At 38.1% G+C, this 23915-nt stretch overlaps 1 protein-coding gene across 12 annotated transcripts in view; it reads left to right on the plus strand.

Annotated features, from left to right (window-relative positions):
• Window positions 1–23915, plus strand: part of LOC134649042 (disintegrin and metalloproteinase domain-containing protein 11) — a 631585-nt gene that overhangs the window by 580745 nt on the left and 26925 nt on the right. For all 12 annotated transcript variants that reach the window (XM_063503746.1, XM_063503744.1, XM_063503743.1 and 9 more), the window contains 2 exons: window positions 7744–7957; window positions 14745–14917. In XM_063503746.1, coding sequence (XP_063359816.1) covers window positions 7744–7957; window positions 14745–14917 — 387 coding nt within the window. The remainder of the gene's footprint in view (window positions 1–7743; window positions 7958–14744; window positions 14918–23915) is intronic.

The following is a 23915-nucleotide window of genomic DNA, read 5'->3' on the forward strand; positions in this document are numbered from 1 at the left end:
GCTCAGTAATGTGTGATCTATCGGAGGAAATCTATGTTTTACTGCAAGAGGGTTGTAACATAAAGTGCAGTATTCACGTTTGCAGGAAAAGTGCAGTGTACACGGTGATTATGCGTATTCATTCTTGGTTTCAACTTATCGAGATTTCTATGAAACTTTATTTCGCTCAAGTCTTAACTTGAAATTGGGTAGTGTTTAAAAAACTAAATTTAATTTTACCTATAGCTATGTTTAAGGTACCTTTGTGAAACGTACTCGGCAGTTATAAACACTACAAAAATGAATATAGGTATTTTCATTAAAAAGATGTAAGTAGCAGAACAGTGAAAACGTTTTACACAAAAAAAAACCGGCCAAGTGCGAGTCGCCTCGCGCACGGAGGGTTCCGCACCATCAACAAAAAATAGAGCAAAACAAGCAAAAAAACGGTCACCCATCCAAGTACTGACCCCGCCCTACGTTGCTTAACTTCGGTCAAAAATCACGTTTGTTGTATGGGAGCCCCACTTAAATCTTTATTTTATTCTGTTTTTAGTATTTGTTGGTATAGCGGCAACAGAAATACATCATCTGTGAAAATTTCAACTGTCTAGCTATCACGGTCCGTGAGATACAGCCTGGAGACAGACGGACAGCGGAGTCTTAGTAATAGGGTCCCGTTTTTACCCTTTGGGTACGGAACCCTAAAAATACATGAGAAAATAACTAGCAACTTTGAAACCACTAGACTAGACTATAATGGTTCAACTCGGTATCACCGGTTAAACCAAGAGTTACCATGGCTACCAGTATAATATGACACTAGGTTAACGGTTTAACCACTTAACCCCGGGTTAGTGGGACGGTGCAATGCAAGTGGGCCTTACTTAGTACCACGGCTTGATACGACGGTAATACTATTATTTATTCTGTGCGAATCTGTGCGAAGCGCTGGTGGCCTAGCGGTAAGAGCGTGCGACTTGCAATCCGGAGGTCGCGGGTTCGAACCCCGGCTCGTACCAATGAGTTTTTCGGAACTTATGTACGAAATATCATTTCATATTTACCAGTAGGTTTTCGGTGAAGGAAAACATCGTGAGGAAACCGGAGTAATCCCAATACGGGCCTAGTTTACCCTCTGGGTTGGAAGGTCAGATGGCAGTCGCTTTCGTAAAAACTAGTGCCCACGCCAATTACTGGGATTAATTGCCAAGCGGACCCCAGGCTCCCATAAGCCGTGGCAAAATGCAGGGACAACGCGAGGAAGATGATGATTCTGTGACGACGGGCAACGAGCTATAATAACTAGAAGCCTGAAAAATATAGCGTCCATTTGGATTTGATTTGTAATGTTTAACAGACTTGCGTTGGTGTGGTGAACAATTTTGTGTTCACTCGGTAGCAAAGTTTGTTTAGCTCTTGACTCTCTCTCTCTCGTTTCAAGATTCCTTTTTTAGGGTTCCGTACCCAAAGGGTAAAAACGGGACCCTATTACTAAGACTCCGCTGTCCGTCCGTCCGTCCGTCTGTCACCAGGCTGTATCTCACGAACCATGATAGCTAGACAGTTGAAATTTTCACAGATGATGTATTTCTGTTGCCGATATAACAACAAATACTAAAAACAGAATAATATAAAGATTTAAGTGGGGCTCCCATACAACAAACGTGATTTTTGACCGAAGTTAAGCAACGTCGGGCGGGGTCAGTACTTGGATGGGTGACCGTATTTTTGCTTGTTTTGCTCTATTTTTTGTTGATGGTGCGTAACCCTCCGTGCGCGAGTCCGACTCGCACTTGGCCGGTTTTTCTAATTTGGAATCTTTTGGTATCAATATTAGCACGAAGAGTTAAACAACAACTTTGCCCCCTTGCAAATAACTGTATCCCGTCACCGACCATCAAATCGTCCAATCATCATCAATACTTGCGCCATTTATGAAACAAATCATTCTAGCGATTCATATCACCAATCAAACGTCAAGGAAAAGAAATCCACATCCGCGATACAACCGGCAGGTCATTACGACCGAGCTCGGGCCAATCCGACACTTTCTACTACACTTACACAACCTCCTATCTCTACAAACCATTTAAGCTAAAACAGCCTTACTTACCTTGAAATAGAGGTGATTTTCAGTTGCAAGGATAAGTGGTATAAGTATTCCTGAAAGGAATAAATTGTTATTCGCCATAAATCATCCGGTCGCACCCAATTTGTCGACGCGAACTGATGAAAAGGCCTTAAGGGGCCTAAGGCCTTCAATATACTTACTGAATTCTTTTTATTCGTTCGCCAGCTTTACGGTATTTAAACTGGTTGGAGGTCGATATTTAATTTAATTTATTATACTGTTACATCATGTACATTACGATTAAGGTGTTAAACATTCAGTAAAATGTAAATCAGTCCATAAACCCTGTGGCATACAAGAATAAATTATTTGCGGAATTTGAAGACGGAAATAGTACTTGGTAAACTTAAAGTAATAGAAGAGAACCCTTATTGGAATCTTAATCAACACTCCGGAATTCGATATTGTTTTATCTTATATCCGTCCGAAGGAATATGAAAAATTATCTTTTCGGTCCTAGTTTCATTAATGAGCAATGAGCTGTTTTCAAAAGTAAAAAATATTCGAACTTGCTGCACATTCGGTACAAATAATTAACGAAAATGAGTTTTGATTTTAATTTTCCTGACATTGTCACAAATAAAAATATAATATGAATTGGTTGAATTCCGAACATGACGCATCATTCAAGGTAGGTGCAATCTACATCCATTTTACCAACCCACACAATATTATTGAAGAAATTTCTATCTTGAATTTTTCTAACATCCAACCCTCATCTCTCAATCCGTAACTTGAACCAAAGTTCAGCAGCATTACGTTAAATTCCTCCTTTTTAACCAATCCACGAACCGATCGCCTAACAGGCAGATCGGCCTCTTAACTCCCCAACCTCGTATCAGATGATTACATTATCCTAAAAGCAACCTTTCCAAGAACAGGATAAAGTTCGAATTCGGAATTTGAGAAAATTATATACGGTGATCGGAGAGTGAGCCGTTTAGATAAGAAAGCGCTTTATCCTTCCCATTTCACTTTGATGCCCCCTGGGGACATTACAATGACGCCTTTGACGTAGAAACTGTCGTTCTAAGCTAATGATTTGATTTCGGAACGTTAATGAGAACCCGTCATTTAGTAGGGTTCATTAAAAAAGATAATCGGAGAGGTCGTGGTGCCCTTTAATAATGAGAGACTTGCTTTTAGCCATTCTAGCAAAATTCGAGGTTATAAATATTAAAATTATATATTATATTATTTTATTTATTTATGAAACACAAGTGGGTAAAGACATATACAAACTTATAAATAAATAAATTGTCGCTAGTCATATTCGCTTGGTAGGGTGCCCAGAACAGAAGGCTTGCCGCATTGCCCCTCTAGATAGCAATGCATAAGCACTGAGCGAAATACAAGCCAGCTTCTGATATATTATATTATTATTCACTGTAAAAAGGAAACATAAGATATTCTTCGTCGAAATATTCAGTATTACAAATAGTCTGCCGTTACTGTTTAGTCTCACGTAAAGAAGTTTTAGACAACAAACTAAGTATCTTTGTTATAATCACAAAGCAACCAAAAAATTAAAGACTATCTAGCTTCCATACAGCTTCAAGATCTTATAAAAACACTTGAAATCACAAGCCAAAATACCATATCAAACAATGAGATAGAATCCCTGATTTAGCTTTACGTTTAGCGCCGCTAAATAATGGTCAGAAATCACCCAACAAGCAAATAGTCTAAAATTAGACTTAATTAGAACAGATTATCAGACGCCCTTTCGCTCCCGGCTGGTCACGTTGGCAAATATTTAGTGAAAGGTCGGATTGTGGTCGAGATTCAGATCAAATCTGTTATATTTTTAGTCTGAGGGGACGATAAAAAATTCAAACGGATATAAATTAAAGGTTTACTACTTAGTTGGGCCAAATTATTTTCGTTATCTTATTTTCTGTCCTCAAAGAGGATATCGTTTATTAACACACAAAACTAAAAAATCAACATATTAAAACTTACTAAACCTACTACACTACACTAACTTACTTATGCTACAGATAAAAAAATTGCCCTAAATCGCCGTCAACAGGCAGGGTGCCCAGAAGGCTGGCCGCGTTTCCTCGCTGTATGGCGATACTAATTCGCTCAAAAATGTCACAGTTTCGGGTAAATTGTATTTATTACTAATTCTCATTACTCATGGACAAATTTAGAGGAACGCAAAAAAAAAGTTTAATTACTAATTTTGAAACTACTTTAAATAGGTGCTGTAATCCAGTAATTAAACCTTTTTTTTTGCGTTCCTCGAAATACGTGTTTTCAAGATGAGTAGAATAAGATGCATATTTTCAACCTCAGAGGGTCCTAGTAGGTACTATACCTACTTCATTCAAAATGTTAGTAAATAAGGTATATAGGGTTAGACTTGAACCTTTGAAACATATACAGACTTCTTGGGCCCTTTAATGATAATCCCAAAGCCACAAAAAAATGTTATGTAATTTGAAAGCGGAAAACGTATCCACAAATCATGTTTGTAAAGCAAACTCGGGGGAGGAAATATAATATTGTGTTTCTTTATCCATCAGAGTCAGGCTTGATAGTGACGATTCGACTTCAACAATGTACTGCGGCAGACAGATAATTGTGTGGGTTTCCTTTTCTTTGATTTTGGATAAATTTGAAAATAGACTTATATTATTTTTAAAACTAGTACGCACGATCCTGCTTGACTTGCTTGTTTGGATCTGCAATTACAGGTTTGCAACTTGACCATGAGGTTTTACTTCGTTCACAAATGTGCAACAACTTTATTGTGCAAGTCATTTTTACCATGCACACTTATCAACTTTTTTTCGCTTTAACTTTTTTCGACAACGTTTTACAAACCTTTTTCTTCTTTTAAGGTGCAGTGCGTGCAGCTAGCAGAGTTTTTGAAAACCCGTAGCGCTTTTTAAGATCAAGGTTTAAAAAATATGAACAGCAATCTTGAGACCTTTCTCTAGTTACCTACCTACGTCACTGATTAGTAACGTAATCAGTAACGTGATTATTTAATAAACTTTCGCAGAATCGAACAAATCAAGAAGTTAGAGTTGGACCAAGAAAAGTCTGCAGCGATTTTGATAGCCCACACAGTGCAAGTGTTATTTACACGTCATAAATTCATAGAAGTTTGACGTTTAAAATGACACTTGCACTGCGTGGGCTATCAAAATCGCTGCAGACTTTTCTCGGTCTGACTCTAGGTTAAAAGTTTGGTAAACAACGCGTTTTCCTTTTTAATGGTTGAAAATCACAGAGCGCGTTTTAGACACAGCCTATACAGGAAGCCCCAAATACCCCATGGGGTACATGCCCCAGTGACTTACAAGCAGCAATTACACGTAAATAACGCTAGAGGCGGATATGTTTCTGGCTGCCGTCACTTTGTGGATGTTATGTCGATTGCGTTCACTTGCCCCAGGTAATCCCGGGTAGGCGTGATCCGACATCATATATGGTTTTTACGGGTGGGATTAGGTAAAATATTACAACTCGTATGTTTTCCGTGCGTCTATCGAGATCAAATGATTTTATAAATGCAATTAAAGCATTAATATTGAAATTCAAATAGATCATGAGGAAGAGGAGATGAGAGTATTTAGAATCAAGGTTTTTGGAACGTGGCCATTATAATATATGACGTGACTAAAAACATCCAACCCTTAACACTTCAAACAGTATCCTGCTTTAATTGAATGTCTTTTATGTGTTTGTTGATTATCAAGTAACGTCATCCACATGGCAGCTAGAGTTTTCGCACATAATTTAATATTTCGGAATTAAATCCGTTTTAAGGCAGATATTTATTTCAAAAAATAACAGGCAATAATTAACACCAAACAATCAAAACAGTCACACTTAAGAAATAATAAAACATTCCCTGTTCAACGTGTATCGTCATATGTATGTCACACTAATATCTATGATAGAAACCAGTGAACTTCCGTGGAATAACAACCCTGAAAAATACCCACGATTCACGCGATTCGGGTACCTCCGTCGCTCCTCGGGAGCGCTCGGGCAAAAATAGTCCCAAAAGGGATTAAATCTGCCGAAGAAATTACCCGACGGTTTGCTTTTTCCGAACGAGATTGTCTAAACAAATGTGCCGTGGCATCGGGCAGAGGAAAAACACATTTTAGTTAATCCGCTGCTGTTCGGGCACTCAAGGAGAAGACGATTATTGAAAATTTTATTTGGGACTGTCTTCGGTCTCCAGCCAATGAAAATTTAACAATTTAAAGCTTGTACTTTTTCTGGCATAATCACTAGAAAAGAAAGAAAAAATTCAACTGGGGGCCGTTTCTCGAACCACCACACATCTTCAATGCACCGCCATACCCGAAGAATATACTCTAGGTACCTAGATATTCTAAAGGTTAAAATAAAACTCTCCTTTTACGAGACATATAGTAGAAAATGGATCGTTTGATAGAAATTTCATCTCAGAGAAAGCTATTTTCTGATACATTTTCTTTGATAGATATCTAAAAGGACAGCTTTCGAGCTAGAGAATACAATTTACTTAACAGTTTTATGTTTTTTTTTTTGTAATTTATAACTGAAGACCTTTCAATAAGTAATAAAATTACAGCCAACATTCTAAAAGTGGCCAATGGACGGGGGTTTTTTTTATTAAAATTCCGGCTATACCTATTGGTTATGCTGTTTAATCTAAAAACAATAATAAAACGTAGAGCAATGTTGACACGCAACATAATCAATGTATCGTCGGAAGCACACATTTATGAAAATACTCATTTTCACCCAATGACGAATGAAAAAGCGTAGGTAGGTACCTATACATATTTATGACCGCGACAGTACACCCACTGTTTGGCAGGACGCGAAACTTTTTTAATAAGTCACTGATGTTTCGTCGGTAAATAGTTCCTAGCATTATTCCCGATCCTCGCTCTCTTATCGACCAAACCAATATTAGCTGACCTCGCGTCACATAACTACCGTGAACGGTTGGAGACCAAATTTAAAATGGTAAAGTTAGTTCGGGTAAGCAATTGACATAACAGAACAATCCCAACTTGCCTGCACCATAGTTCAATAGAAAATAGTCATATGTGCAATAAACTTTTAAATAGATATAGCTCTTTCTGTGGCAGTGTAGTGAAAATTAATACATAATAACGTGTGCATTGGAGTTTTGGAGGTTCAAATAGGTAATGTCAATATGCTGAGCTACATGGGGTAGTCAAAAGATCTGAACGGATAGAGCGCGTTTCAAATTAACCGCTGTTTAATACTTTGTCAATGAATCAATAATTATTTATAAATAAATTTACCAAATGCAATTGTTAGCAATATAGCAAACAACATTTTGAGAAAACCTGTGATGAAATATAGTCATCCGCATTAAACGTGGAGACTTTGCCCTAAACTTTTATGTAAGAGGTCTACCTATGCCTAACAATGGAATGTATGATGCTTACTCTGCATGGTTATGATGGTTTCACTCTCAAAATTACTCAAGTTTATTATGAATGAAACAATCAATGAAAACTACTACCGAACTAGTAACTGAATCGTAGCTTATTTAATCAGTACAATGATCGTAGGCCCTGCGGGCTGCGATAGGGGTCCAAGGTCTGATTGAGATTATAAATCTATTTTTTTTTCTATTGCAGAGAAAGAACGCCCCGCTCAAAGGAGGGCGACTGGCGGTGGTGGAAAGACGCCGGTCTTCGGGAGCTGAAGCGACGCAGAAGAGACGTGCGAGAGACAACAAAGTACATCGAGACGGCGCTCGTGATCGACCGAGCGATGTTCGAGCGACGGAACGGCAGCACGCGCTCAGAAGTCGTGCATGACGCGATACAGGTCGCCAACATCGCGGACTTGGTGAGTATTATATAAACTATAGTTGGAGCGACGTATGAAAGACATCGAAGTACATCGAGTCGGCGCTCGTCGTGATCGACCGAGCGTTGTTCGAGCGACGGAACGGCAGCACGCGCTCAGAAGTGGTGCATGACGCCATACAGATCGCCAACATCGCTGACTTGGTGAGCATTATATGAAACTATAAACAACAGACATCGAGACGCCATACTTACAAGTCGCCAATATACTACCTACTGACTTAGTGCCATCGACGTGGTATAAAAAAACTCTTACAATTTTCGATCACATTACTAAAGTATTCATAAATTAATAATTAATTTTACGTGCTGGTTTGAACTAAATTTAATAAAGTTTGTGTCAAAAACATCGCTTTCTGACCCTCATCAGAAATCAGTCTGAGTTGAAATACTTATTCTAAATATATTAAAGGCAAAAAGTAAATATCAAAAGGTTAACGTCCTACGTACGTTTTTCGTCTAATCCATATCGCATCTAGACGTAATATTTGACGTAGGTACCTATCTTAGGGTAACATTCCAGTTCTGACCGCAGCTGCACTACTGGTAATGAACGCGTCGCTGCTACTGTCACTTTCCATAGTAAAATGAACAGTAGTGCAGTTGCGGTTGGAAATGGACTGTCACCTTTAAAATTCTAAACGGGCCGCTAGTGCTCGACATTCAATGCCCAATTGATAACCCTGCTGTCTCCTAAACCTTAGACGTGATTTACGTACTGGGATTATGACAAGCACTCGGACGTTTACCTTATGTGTTTGAAAACTACCCCACGGACAGTCGTCATCAGATATATCGAAGCGGCCAAGGTGTTCACATATATCTGCACACACCTCTATTGTCAAGGCGAGTGCGTGTTCAGATATTTAGAGCACCTCTGCCGCTCCGATATATCTGATGGCGAATGTACGTCGCTCTCGCCCGAGAATTCAGACTACTTAATGTTACCGCAATAAAATGACCAAATTATCATACACCTGCCTTCCTGCGGTATTTCGGGACCGTCACGACCCTCAAACCTTCAAGAAAAGAGCATATATCTTCATCTTTAAGACCGGCATCGCACTTACAACCCCTCTGTGCTTATAGTGTGCTTTTAAACTAAAATATACAAATGTGACTATCAAGACGGCTCGGCTTTCTGTTCCTCGCCTATCTACTGAACCAGCCCACTAGACCTCCGCTGAACAGTATGGGTGATGGTAATTGCTTACCATCAGAAGATTTTCCTGCTCGTTTGCCTCCTATATCATAAAAATACACAGTAAATCTCCAACTGTCTCGAGGAAACTGACAACTCCCAAACGCCTCATTATACCCGTCCACCTCACAAAAACCCCGTCACCTAGGCTTTAATACCGTTGTTACAGACTTGATCGATGGCTGGCGCGGCGCCACGACCTTGCGACTTCGAGTGGACTTTGTTCACGAACAATTGACTTGTTATTGGCACTTGAGTGCCGTGACAGTGGCTTTTTCTAGTGCTCTTTTCGTGCCAGATTTGGGGCATGTGGAATCTTGATTTAATCTAAATTGTGACTCGCTGTACCTATTTTTTTAATATCAAGTCATAGAGGCCAATTCAAGCTTACATTGTACTTGCCCGTACACGTATTGGCGCGAGCAAGAAGGGCGACTGATATCAGTTAGATATAATTTTTAAATGTCACAATGTCTTCTTCTTCCTCGCGTTATCCCGGCATTTTGCCACGGCTCATGGGAGCCTGGGGTCCGCTTGACAACTAATCCCATGATTTGACGTAGGCACTAGTTTTTACGAAAGCGACTGCCATCTGACCTTCCAACCCAGAGGGGAAACTAGGCCTTATTGGGATTAGTCCGGTTTCCTCACGATGTTTTCCTTCACCGAAAAGCAACTGGTAAATATCAAATATTACGTACATAAGTTCCGAAAAACTCATTGCTACGAGCCGGGGTTCGAACCCGCGACCTCCGGATTGAAAGTCGCATGCTCTTACCGCTAGGCCACCTTAAAAATTTTGACAAGTATTCTTCAACCCTAATAATTTAACTTCCCTTACGTCTTTCTGACTTTGTTAGGTACCTACTATGTAAACATTGCAAGTATGTGCGGAAAGAGAAGAGTCGTGGAGTGTATGGGGCCCAATACAATCCACGACTCTTCTCTTTCCGCACAGACTCTAACCGTAAATAATTTATTGCTTGTTACTGGCATGAAAGTTGATTTATGCTGCAGGAAAGCTTCGTGGGTTTTAAGCCTATGGCTTACGCTCAAGATTTAAAATTGGGAACACAATTTAAATTCAAAATTCAACATCAGAGAAAATCTTTTGACCTTTACCTCCTCGAATTGCTCGATACCTACTCAAAATTAGCACTTGCGGTAAAAATTAACACTCGCTTGCTGTATTTTTAGCATACGTTATTTTACCAACCCTTATTACGAATCAATTTTTCCCATGGTGGATTATTTATAAAACGTACTGCAGAAACCTTAAAAAAGGGGATTAAAACGTACATTCATCCAAAACATCACCAGTGACAAACCAACGTATTCTAATCCGGCTCGGCATTACGTAGGACCATTTTATTTTGACGTGTAAGGATGATGTTTGCACACCTAAAACAATAGCACATGATGAATTGTTTTATGTAAATTTAGATGAAGGCAGACGGTGGTAAATGGGGATTTGTGAGATTAGTGTGTAGTATGTAGTGTTGCCATAATGTAGGACATGTGGTCCTGGCGGCCTAGCCAAGGTAACGATCGCTTGCGCTTCGCCATCGAATCGCTTTGTGTCTCTCTATCACTCTTCCATATTAGTGTGACAGTGACAGTTGCGTTTCGGTCGCTACGGAGCGTTAGGGATTGGCATGTTGTCTACGGGGCCAGGTCCTTCCCTTTTAAAAATGTTTTACTTTACCCCCTTATTTTTAACGTTTTTTCAGTAAACACAAAAGTCAAAGTAGCGGTCAAGGACAAACACAATCATATTTTAGATGTAACAGAAGTAATTCATTCGCATCGATATTAATTGGAAAATGGCACAGATGGTCAGGTTTTGTGATAATAATGTTGTTCTTAGATGAAACTTTATGTTGTTCTTTAATACATTTTTGAATTAGGCAAGATGTATTTGGGTAATTCCGAAAATTGGGTAATCCCGCAGATCATTTTAAATCACTCATATTCTATTTTAATAAGCGTCCCTTTTCGGAACTGTCCGCCACATTTTAAAGTGTTTTTTCTTTCGGAACTAACCGAATACATACACCTTATAGATAATATCATAATATCGACGTTGGTAAATCACAGAACGGGACGAAAAAGTATCCCTAACTCTGTGAAATAGGACTGTTTCTACAGTTCGAATTTCGAATCAGTCGTATGTTATGACAGGCCAGGAAATCATGTGTCTGTCTCAAACCGCATGGTTAATCAGACCCGAAGCTCCGGTGCAAAAGCTAATTGCATGCTAATTCGCCAGTCATTCTGTCTCTCGACTGTGAATTTTACAGTTAGGGATGTACTTAGTTGTGTAATTAGTAATTTTCTATTTGAAAGTAGATATTAACCTTGGGAATTAACGTAGTTAACCCTTTATTATAGGCCACGCTTCATTTATTTTTTTAATATAACATCTTTTTTTATTTATTCTTTATTTCTTATCCTTTATTTTAAGGTTTTTAAGGAGGTGATGAGGCTTGAATCGGGTTTTTTTTTTCATATTGACCGTTAAAAAGTTAAAACATTTACTTTTGATATGTACTCTTTTAGCACGTAACATAGTTCTTGAGATGTCATATAACATAAAATATCTGGGAAGCCGGCCTTTGCTCGGAAAACATAAAACTCAAAAATGCGAGTTTTCCCAAAGATAAGACCTAGCTAGATCGACTTTTCGCCCTCAAAAACCCCCATATAAAAAATTTAATCGAAATCGTTAGAGCCGTTTCCGAGATCCTCAATATATAAGATATATAAATAAAATAAATACAACAAAAAAATATAAGAATTGCTCGTTTAAAGGTATAAGATATACTTCATAAGTTGACAAACACATCGAAAAAATATTATGTCGGTTGAGGGTAGACGGTAATAATAGATGAAGGAAGTTGCCCTAAAAAGGAGGCTATTCACAATCCTCAGTCCCTTGGGACCTCAGGGAAATAAAGATATCTTTGCAAAGGCCTTCCGTCTCTGGTCTATACCTTGAATTGTCGACTAATGGCGACTTCGCGTGTTCCGTTTCCCGAATTCTGTGCACTTTTTGAAACCCCTGTAGTTTATCTGGACTATAGCCTTAAGGGAAAGGGCAGGTACGTTTATCTATCTATACAAACGTAGTACTCGTTTTCCTCTCTGGATTAATATAGCAAAAATTATTTTTACACAATTGATTGTTAACCATAACTACCTATGCTCCTTCGTTTGATTTTTTCCGATGTTTTATCTTATCTTATACCTTTAAACGAACAATTCTTGTATATTTATTTATTTAGTTACATGTACCTATATATATTTTGAGGATCTCAGAAACGGCTCTAACGATTTCGATGAAATTTGCTATATGGGGGTCTTCGGGGGCGAAAAATCGATCTACCTAGGTGTTCTCTCTGATTATTTTTTCCGAGCAAAGCTCGGTCTTCCAGATATTTAATTTTATTATAAGTGTAAAGAGCTTTTAAAAATTGTTATAATTATGTTTGTTTTTCGCACCTAACCCGAACTTAAATTAACTTTGAGAAAATTGAATACAAGAAGTCTTATATTTATGGATCTCTAAGACTAAAATTAATGTCTTAGCGTTAGGTACTTTTGCAAAAAATAAGTCCTTCATAAAAATTCTATCAGAAAAAAATCTATTTAGTTTCTTATATAAGAGTAAAACCCAAACGTTATTCAGTAGAACCCAAACAACTGTGACTTGTATAACTTATTATTTTAATATGTATGACATATTTTCGTAATATGACAGGTACATAATTAGTTTTTCTCCAATGTTTGAAATAAAAGTAAAAGAAAGAGGAATAAAATGTAGCTTGTTTATATTTTCTCTTAACGCCAAAGTTAACATTACTGGATATTTTTTTGTTACAAAATAATATCCTAATTTAATGTTTGAACTAAGCATTTACCTATGTTGTTCTGAATTTCAAGAATCTCAATGCACATTTACACAGTAATTTTTTTTTTTTCAAATTTGGAACATGTTTCAAATACAGTAACGTATGCTCAGATCTTCGAAGACAAGGTGCTATATAATAATATCTATACCAAAACTTGCATAAACATTTGATGCGGGCACCGCTACCACAGCACAATCCCGCATTAAAGATCTTCAAACATCCATGATACACGTTTATAGCTGCTTCTACAATCACAATAAAGACTATAATGCCACGCATTGCAACTTATTTGACTAGAGATGTTCCGAAAATGTGCTAAAGTTTCTACATTATCTCCGTATGATTATGGGTTGCCTGTCAGAATTTCGCCCGTTATCTGAGAAAGTTTTGTGCCAATGCCATTAAAATGTATAGGTAATTGAGATATACATTATTCCCTACATCAAAGGGATTGTAATATGAGTATAATAATGAATTATTAAAGGTAGGGAGATCAAAGAAATGGAGAAGTGGACAACAAAATATAAGTGAGCTCCTTGAAGAAATTAAATATAGGTATTGTTGACAGCGATACAAATCATTTTGATAAGCAATAATCAAGGGCAATTTCGGTCTTGAATTTAATGAACTCTTAACTTTAAAATATATTTTATAATGGCCGTGCGGGTAATTTATTAGGAAAACAACGTCGTGAAATACAAATAATTTATTGAGAAAAGTATAGTACAATGGTTGTTCTTAAAGACTAAGAATTTATAGAGACAAGTGGTTTACAAATGCCTGAACTAGGATTCCCTGTGTTTCAGGCAGCGAAGGACAATATTAATTATTTTTTAATTATTCACTTAATTAGAAATAGTTTGGTTCTAATTCTCTTAATTTTTCTACCTACCGTTTACTTCATTTCACATTCTCTTTGTGATTCATAAGTATTGTAATATAATAACTAGAGCCCGCGAGAATCCTTAGAAACATGTTTTCATATTTAGATGTATTTTTCATAAATAGGGATATTTTCTGATTCTGGTTTTAGGATGTAAGATCAATACAAGTACTTATAGTGTGGTCTACGGGTATCTGCCCTTGATTGACACACATTTGCTACTTGGTACTCACGTTTAGTGGCAAATGTAATGAAATGTTGAAATATTTAAAAAAATCCTCGAGCACGAAGACTTCCTAATTGCACAACACAATTCTGTATTTTATAAATGCGGTTGTTGGTCGAGCACACACTTGATATGTAGGTATACAGGTGATGAATTTTGATAGCACATCCTAATATAGTATATTTAGAGAGAGAGCGCTGGTGGCCTAGCGTTAAGAGCGGGCGACTTGCAATTCGGAGGTCGCGGGTTCGAACCCCGGCTCGTACCTACCAATGAGTTTTTCGGAACTTATGTACGAAATATCATTTGATACCAGTCGCTTTTCGGTGAAGTAAAACATCGTGAGGAAACCGGACTAATCCCAATACGGGCCTAGTTTACCCTCTGGGTTGGAAGGTGAGATGGCAGTCGCTTTCGTAAAAACTAGTGCCCACGCCAATTACTGGGATTAGTTGCCAAGCGGACCCCAGGCTCTATGAGCCGTGGCAAAATGCCGGGACAGCGCGAGGAAGAAGATCCTAATATAGTATATTTTTTCTTCCCCAGTATTTCCGGACCCTAAACACGCGGGTGTCCCTGGTCTACATCGAGTCGTGGCAGGGCGGTGACCAGGCCGACATAGAGCGCAAGCAGGACATCACGCGCGCCATACTCAAATTCAACGACTACACGTCGAGAAAGCTCTTCAAGATTGAGAAGGACACCACGCAGCTGCTCACGTAAGTTTACTATAGATAGTCCATCGTTGATGTATTTAATAAAGGACATAAAACTTAAGCAGGGCAGTACGGACGCCTTACTTAACTATGACTTTACGTCGTGGAAGCTCTTCAAGGTTGAGAAGAACTACATACTCACCTTTGCACCGTTCGTCTATATACTACAAAAGACAGAACGCGCCACTATGTCTATTTCACCTAGTTTGCGGTGCGCGGGTTGCGACCCCTGTAGGATACCATCGCGAGTAGGGACTTCTGATCGAATTCGTATTCCGGTGGGAAACTTCCGAAATCCTGCACCTAAGCTAATGACGCAGCAGAAAACTAAATTTGTTTCATCAAAATGATGTTTTTAGTTTTTCATTTGTCTAAAAGATGTTCAGCCTGGAAATAAATGATACTTTTATTAGGAGTATTTGGTTATTGCAACTCAAATGACACATCACGCACGCCATACTCAAGTTCAATGACTATATTATTATCTCACGCTCAATAGATAACAAGAACTTATTACGCGAGTACAAATTACACAATTAAATAAACAGAAAAGTGTCTATATCACGTGTCACGAGTATACTTGTTTACGTTAAGAACACACCGAAAATAACTTTAGATGAGTCATGGGCTCTTTTAATTAAATTACTCCCTGTTAACAGGAGTACCTACCTCAATTGTTTCTAACTAAAATTAATTACGTTTGATTCGTCTTCCAAGTTCAGAACAAACAATTTCATTCCTATTGGAAATTATTCAAACTCCGTCAACTGGGTTACTACTTATACGCATGTCGAGGTTATTGAAGGGAACTTGAAGAAGGCGCGCTTACGAGGAAATATTCTTATCGAGTTTACTTAGAATCTTTTCCCTGTGATAATGACGTTGTGCTGATAAAGTTATTCGCAAACTTTCACAACTCGTCGGTTGGAATATTCTTTTAAATACAAGTGGCATCTGAACCGAGTGCAACAGCGCTTAAACTTGATAATAAGTATATACTAGTCCTTCCAAACAGTATCCTTACATTATTTATCTTATGAATCGTGACAGATAAAAAGTCTCTCTGTCTTTCAACACCAAACAAGTTTTGACAGCTGTCACAATCTGTCTCAACGGCAGGGGGAAAAGTCGCTGACGATAATCGACGTTGACATATCATTCCTTCGCTTTATTTAATTTGCCCTCTGATCCGCTCCTTAAACGCGAGTCGATCTAACCACTATCCATTCGGGCGGATAAAATCTTTTGAACAAATTGCGTTATGCCCGTGAATTTATTTAACGCCGAACACCTTATTCCCCGAATCTGCTTACCAAACCCTTTTCACTTTGAGGCAAAGAATTTGCTAGATAGACAAGAACCAAGCTCGCGCTAAACAGCTCGAAATTAATCTCGAAAACGAAACGAGTAGAGTTTAATTCGGGCGATAAACGAATCTGCTTGCCAGATGAAAGGAGCTTTGCCAGTTCCACAAATTATGAAGCGGACGCATCTGCAATTTGAACTGAGGGAGTTGTAAATTAAGGTCCACTTTCCAATGTTAGATGATTTGAAACTTTAGGCAGGGAATCGGGGAAAATTTATCGTGTATCTGCGCTGTCAGGACGCTTATCGCACTAATTTTCACAAATTCGGAGTTAGATATGTGATGTCGATAAAAGCTTCCGACACTGAGGGGAAGTGGCGTCATAATTTAGAACGATTTAGTCGATACCGGGCTGAGGCACCTTACCCTGAGCTGTTACGAGTAGTCCTATTGCTCACTGAGCGAATCAACTTAAGGAAACCATTGAAAGTCTGGCATTCAGATCTATAATAAAACTGCGAGGTGAAGAATCGTCCTTATACTGGTTCTTCTAAACAATGAGTTTATTACGCGATTGGTAATAATAGCTTTGCCCTGATAGATGCGCTGTCGTAGTATTGTGAGGGTCTGGATGGGCGTGTTCAGAGCGCCTACCGCGAACCACGTTCGACGTGTTGCCTCTCTGTCTCTGTTGCACTTGTAAATTCGTACGTAAGTGTGACAGGGAGGTAACACGTCGAACGTGGTTCGCGGTAGGCCCTCAGGTCGCATCCATCTCGCGACCCGGAACGAGTCGATACCAAAACTTATCGGGTAATCCGGAGACATTTTTTGTGTGACAAATCCGTATATAAATGTGACAATGAATTCTTCTGTTTTTCTACGAAAGTGTCTCACGTCCCAACTACTAGATTGCTGCCATGAAAAGTTATGGGTTGAATCTCGTAAAATGACAACTCATGTTAATTCGAGATTGTCTTTTAAATTGGCGACTTTATAAAGTCACGTTTGAGATAACAATACGTTGCCAACGTTGGAAACTAAGATACCCTGTCTTTATAGCTGTAACTTTACGGACTGTTTTAACTCCCACTTTAAAACAAAACAATGTATAAGTATACATATTAATTACATTTTCAGTTACCTATCCGTGACCTTTACGCATCATTGCAACACAAAACAAGTCAATAAGACTCTTCAGACCGACTTTAATACCGGTTTTAAAGATCAAGGTTGTGATTGTGCGCCCTATCATAATATTATCCTAATCCTATATTTCAAAAACATTATAACTAAGTACTTTCCCATTTACTACATCCTAAGGAGGGCCAGGGTTCATGTTGCTGCTTAGGACCTAGTTGTATGAGTTGCTGTAGTAGTAGTGCTTGTAGATTATAGACCGTGTTGATATTAGTTTATCAATGTTGTGTCCTTCGCCGAAAAGCTACAAAATCGGAATCTAGTGTAAATTAAATCCCGTATCAGTCTCGTTAACCGCTTAATTAGACTTGCAAACATAACCCCGCATGCAGCCTGCAATATTGAGATGTATTCAAACACGTGTAACTCTAAATACAAACAAGAGCTGAGCTGCGATCCGGCGTAGTCTGCAAATAAACGGCGAAATCTGATTAACCCCCGTCTGAACTCTACGTTTACGATTCTCAGACTTCGGAAGATAAACGACCAACAAACATGGATAAACTTATCCACATACAACCTTTTCCTTCTCAACGTATGTGTTCAGGACAACAAGTTTCACGTTGTAAATTGAACCTTATGCAGGTGCCATTAAGGTTAATGCTGTGATGGATCTTGCGCTCTGCAACCTGAAGAAATCGAGAGACGGTTGGACCGTGTGATCCTATGTTTAAGCTTAGTCATTTCTCTTCTAGAAGAGTTATAGGTTGCGTTTTTGGGATTCGTTTTCAAATAGTGGTATTGTATTGCTTTATAGATATTGGGGGTCTCTGAGGGTATATTGGAAGGGATTTTTGGAGTTTTCTTGTTAGAGTTTATGGCGATCTGTTACCGGGACTGATATCAATGTTCCTATTAGAAAAGTTTTTGTAGCTTTATAATTCTTGAACGAGAAATGGCAAATCAGGGATGAAAACTTACAAAATAAACATGTAGGTGTGCCTCCATCTTGCATTGACTACCATGAATATCCTGATTATAAACTAGCAACTGACAAAAAACATCGATATCTAAAGTAGGTATCGTACGCAATTTCAAAACGCTTTTATAATAATTATCAAAACAGTGTTGACAACTTCGCCGGCACCTGAATCAGCAATTCCCGGTACTATATCAAACAGCAAGTTCGGAACTCGGTATCTTTGTTATAATTCCGCCCGTTTGTCGCTACTTGTTAGGGAACTTCTCCCTCGACTCTTTTAAATAGACCCCTGTTGTGATTTAGTTGGAGTTTGTTAATGTTGAGACTTTAGTTACCAACTGATGAGCTGGCAGCAGGCGTGGCTGCGCGAGGTATATTGTCTAAATGGATACCGGCATGGCTGTTTGTAGTATTGTCTGGATTTGAAGGTTTATACGCGATAATGTGTTTTTCAAGTTTTATAACCCTTTTGGCTATGAGCTACATTGTACAAGTCGATTTTTGCTTAGTTCCAGTAGTTGGATTTAAAATTGTTTTTATTAACTATTAACAATACGTGAATAACTCGTTAAGTCGTTTAATTCATAATTGATTATTGCATCCATGGTTGTTACATTTGGTATTACATAGTAAAAGTAAGTTTCACATGGACCCTGGTAGGGCACAGCAATAGCCTTAAATCTAAATTATGCTATTTAGGTATTAGTTTTATTAGCTCTAGACATGTTTTAATCCAATTTTCGAGGATCAACATCAAGCTCGAACAGTAAAGGCTCGAACAGTCGGTGCTCTTAGATGAAGGAATGGATTCTACCCTATCAAATATTTTGTATATATCGTGTCATTTTTTTTCGAGGCATTTGGTTTTGATTATGACGAGCAACAATTCAATAAAAAAACTAGAATTATGCGCCAGCTCCCTCTTAAAAACGTTACCCTCTTACTTATTTATACTTCAGTATCTATTTCTGCCCATGCTAAGCAAGTGCTTCCGCCCCAGTCCCGCCCGTGACGTCACAACAATGACTTGTCGTAAACTTCGGCCATTCTTCATGAGCTCACGCCCCTTTGTTGCTTTATTTCGCGTGTGCTTTGTTTGATGTGACGTTGTTATATTATTATGTCACAACCGGGTAACACGCGTGCTTGCATCCGGTGGCCTTGAAAGTAGGGAGAGTAAAGCCAAACGCTTAATTGGAGTTTCAACTTTCACAGAGGCGCTAAATAATCTGCACTGGATCTTTCTCTTTTACTCTCATTAAGACATAATTAGAGTGACAGAGAAAAATGCACGCATATGACGAACTTTGATTTTCCCGGTTATAGCCGTGCTTTCAACAAGTTGAGGATGTACCATTATAAACGTCATACGTACATATTGTCATAGATATTGACATTTCCACACTTTGCAAATCCCATGCATACCTAGTTAGCTTTGTCCAATTCTAATTTGGAACTTTCATCTAATTAACTGAGGCACAGCTTTGTACGACAGTTATTCGAAATAACTGTGACTGTGATATGTGCCACCAAGATACTCGATCGCAACGCGTGAAGTTGGCGTCTATGTAAACAGCTGTGAAACAGTATGTTAACTAGGGAATGTAAAATGTTACCAAATAATTAGAATAATTTAACTGAGGTATAGGTGGGTTAAGGTTAAGACGAACGTGGACTAAGATTTTCCATTCTCCATAATTGTTTACCGAAGTATTTTATTGACACAATGAAAAACTAGGTTTATTATTATTTGGAGCCTGTCGTGTCCCACTGCTGGGCAAAGGCCTCCCCCCAATTTCTCCACAAATCTCTGTCTAGTGCTATGTCTGGCCACTCCTCTAAAAAGGAGGTTTATACGTTTTGCTTTTTTTTTTTAAAGCGATATCTATATTATTCTGAAGCGATCGACATCATAACCAAAGTGATTTGTTAGTATTTAGTTAGTGGAAACCGTTTTCTCCCGAAATGGAGCTTAATAGAAAAAGTACCGTTATTTAGGATCGCAAAGCTATGAATCTTCCCTCTTAACTTTTCGTATAGCGGCGCGATTCGGGAAATGAATTAGTGATTCACTAGATATGAAATATGTAGTAAAAATATGTGACGTTCCACTGCAAAAGGTACCTTATGGCGGCTGCGGCTTACGCTATTATTAACGCCGCTCCAATATTCAGCCGGGGCAATGGTACCTTTTGCCGTGGAACGTCACATATCTTTACTATTTCATATCTAGTGAATCTCTTATTCATTTTCCGAATCGCGCCGTAAGTCATACTGTTCTCAAATCATGCGCTGTGCAAGTTCAAAATTGTTTGCTTCGTTATCGTATTGTACAGTCAGTAGCAGAAGTTGCTAAGCGGGCGTGTTCAAAATTACCATGACGCGCTCTTATTCTCTTAACAATAAAGTCGCGTCAAGATCATTCCTGTATATCATGAGTATCATGACACATCGCCCGCTTAGAAACTATTGTTGCTGACTGTACGCAGTTAGTTCATTTGCCGTCAATTCTGCGTTCCGCTGTCTAAAGTTATCGCGTAATTTAAGTGTGTGTGAGCTTGTCTGCTTCGTGTAATAAAGCACTAGCTTACATGTTGGGTAGATATATTTTACTTCCCAACCCGCATCCGCTGCGAGGTTGCATCTTGAACGTAAAAATGTTACAATTACAACGTCAAGCATACATTATTACAATATTTGTATACTACACAAAACTTACGGTTAAATCAACGACTTGGTTAAAATAATGGTTAAATTAGATAAAGATAAAAGATAAAAGGCAATTTATTCGTGAAAATCACAAAACATATACGAACAAGTACAGACAACAAAAAGAAAAGAAATATACTCAACCTTAGTTAGATGCACATCACGAAATAATGTAAGATAATGCAGTTAAAATGAAGTAAATAGGTTCAATTTAAAAAAGGTATCGGCACCGATAGCGTGATACTGAATAAAATTACTGATATGTTATTATTTCCATCCAAGTAGATGATGCTTGATAAACATAAAAAATGTATTTATGACTAAGAAAAAACACTCTCTCTCGTATGGAGTGCCCCAATAAAAATACATTTTATACTAAGTAGCGGCTCACAAAATGCCTAAGTTCCAAATTTCATTACAATATAGCTTATATTATTTTAAGTTCAGGAGCTAATGATATGCCTAGATCTCACATGTAGAGTTCGCTGCACTTTGTTAGTTTTAGTCTGTATTTGTATGCTAATTAAGTTCGGAGTTGTATGGCAAGTGTAAGGAACTTCTATCTTTACTTTGTTTCGGCAGTAGTTTTCTGGTACATTGTTGCAATATTCATATAACTTGCATAGTTTCGTGAGTTAAAATGAGTTTCTTTCTACGTGAAAATGTGAAAAGTAAAATACAAGAGCATCAGTTTGTGTCGGAGACAAACGTAAATTGTAAGTAGACATTTATTAGGTATTGCCTCTAAAGACAACGTGGCCTGACAACTGCCAACAGCTTGTTGTAAGACTCCTACTCAAAGTCACTTGGTTGTTTATGACAAACTATAAAATAGTGTGCATTCATATTAAAAAAAATCATTACTCAATATTACACAAACATTTTCTTTACAGAAATTGCCACGAACTTCGTAGGTACAGACAATTAAAAGACACTCCAATCCTCGCAAAGAAATCCTGCAAATCTTTTCCGTGACTCCAAGAATTAGGGACAACAAACGGGCGCAAATACGGTCTTTAAACATCCATTGAATCCACTAAACGGATCTAATAACACCCTCGGGGCTCGCGCGGGCCAAACAAAACACTCTCATGCCAGCCTGTACTTCCATCAAAAATTAAAAGGCCATATTTAATTTGCCGAACCTTATTAAAAAGGACGTGGGCTAAACAGCTTAACGGTGGAGTAATGGGCCTATGGAGTTGATAATCTAGCCGGCTTTTGGGCAGGGATTTTACACGTGTACATTTTCTGTTTCATTAAAACGCTGATATACCTTAATTAATTGAAAGTAAAAGGACGGCCGTGTTTGCAAATACGAAGAAGCAGATTTTCGATAATATCATTATTAGATTCACGTGTTTATCAGAAACGTCAATGGGTTATCAAATCGAAGTTCTAGGACTCAATTCGTCATGCTTTCACACCACACCACACGAGATGAACCTGTTTCAACTTTCTACGATATCGAATCAGACATTTCGCGGTACCTACCGTATTAGGCATCGTCAAAGATTGTGAAATAAAATCCAGGAAGGCTATTCTAAATAACAATTGAATGAGTTTTGAAATGGAAGATACCTGTGCGGTACCCTTACGATCGGCTCTTCAAAGTTGCACTACTTTTCTCTTAACCTATACCTCTGACGTCAAATCTGTAGTACCTATACCGCAAGTATCTTTTGGTTGGGCTTAATATAAAAAATAGTTGAACAAATATGTTTTACTTCTTTAGATGTTACATTTCTAAATACCTAAATTTGTGAGTTAAACTTCCAAAAAATGATTAGCATTTTACGTGACAACTACTCCAAATATCAAAATGATTTACCTGTCATAAGGACCATCATTCGACGCGAGAGGTACACCTATATATACACTAAAGTAGTAAATGGCCACAATATTTTTAAATATAAAGATAGATTATAGATACAAATTTACCCCAGTCTTATTACCTGTTCTATATTCAAAGACCACACACAATACGACCTGATGTTCTAACTTACCAATCGAATCTATATTCTAAAGATAGGTTATAGATACAACTTTACCCCAGTCTTGTTACCTGTTCGATATTCAAGATATTCTCGTCAGGTTTGCTCCTAGCATAAATTCAGTCCGGACCTCGGTCGTAAGTTCGATTGCTCGTCTAAGATTTCTCCGGGGGTTTACAGTTCTCAAATGGCTCCTGTTCTGTATAGACTGGATGCGTTGGTTGAGTCTAATGAAAGACAACGAGGCCAATTTAAAGTTACAGTTGACATCATAATTCAAAATGATGCTATTTTATTCTCATTCGCTCGTACGATAAGTACAAATTTAAGGTTGTGTAGGTATTCATGAAATGATTGGCGATTACTCCACCGACAAGAGCAAAGCTCTTAAGTTACATATGGTGATGATGATGAGATATTCATATTTTTGGCTCTTAGTCCGAATCTGTATTTAATACCTTAATTTAATTGAACATGTTATTATCCCTTAAATTGACGATAACCAATCTTTAACTTTAGTAGGTATAGGTACTTGCTAACAAAATACAATAAATAGATGTAGGTACATAATACATACATATGGATGATATAACATTTTTGGGACTGCCTAATTTGACACCATGTATTTTATGTCCATGGCAAATTAGCTACAGGCCAATTCGAACGTACATTGACATCAGAATGATATCTTAAGGACGCTATATTTAGTTAACGTGCATCTCGCCCGCGCCAAAACATGTACGGACAAATACGAGCGTAATTGAACGATACTTAATGAATGATATCAGTTGACAACCGGTCTGGCCTAGTTGGTAGTGACCCTGCCTGTGAAGCCAATCGTCCTGGGTTTGAATACGGTAAGGGCATTTA

The sequence above is a fragment of the Cydia amplana genome, chromosome 6 (genome assembly GCF_948474715.1).
Source record: "Cydia amplana chromosome 6, ilCydAmpl1.1, whole genome shotgun sequence".
NCBI lineage: Eukaryota > Metazoa > Arthropoda > Insecta > Lepidoptera > Tortricidae > Cydia > Cydia amplana.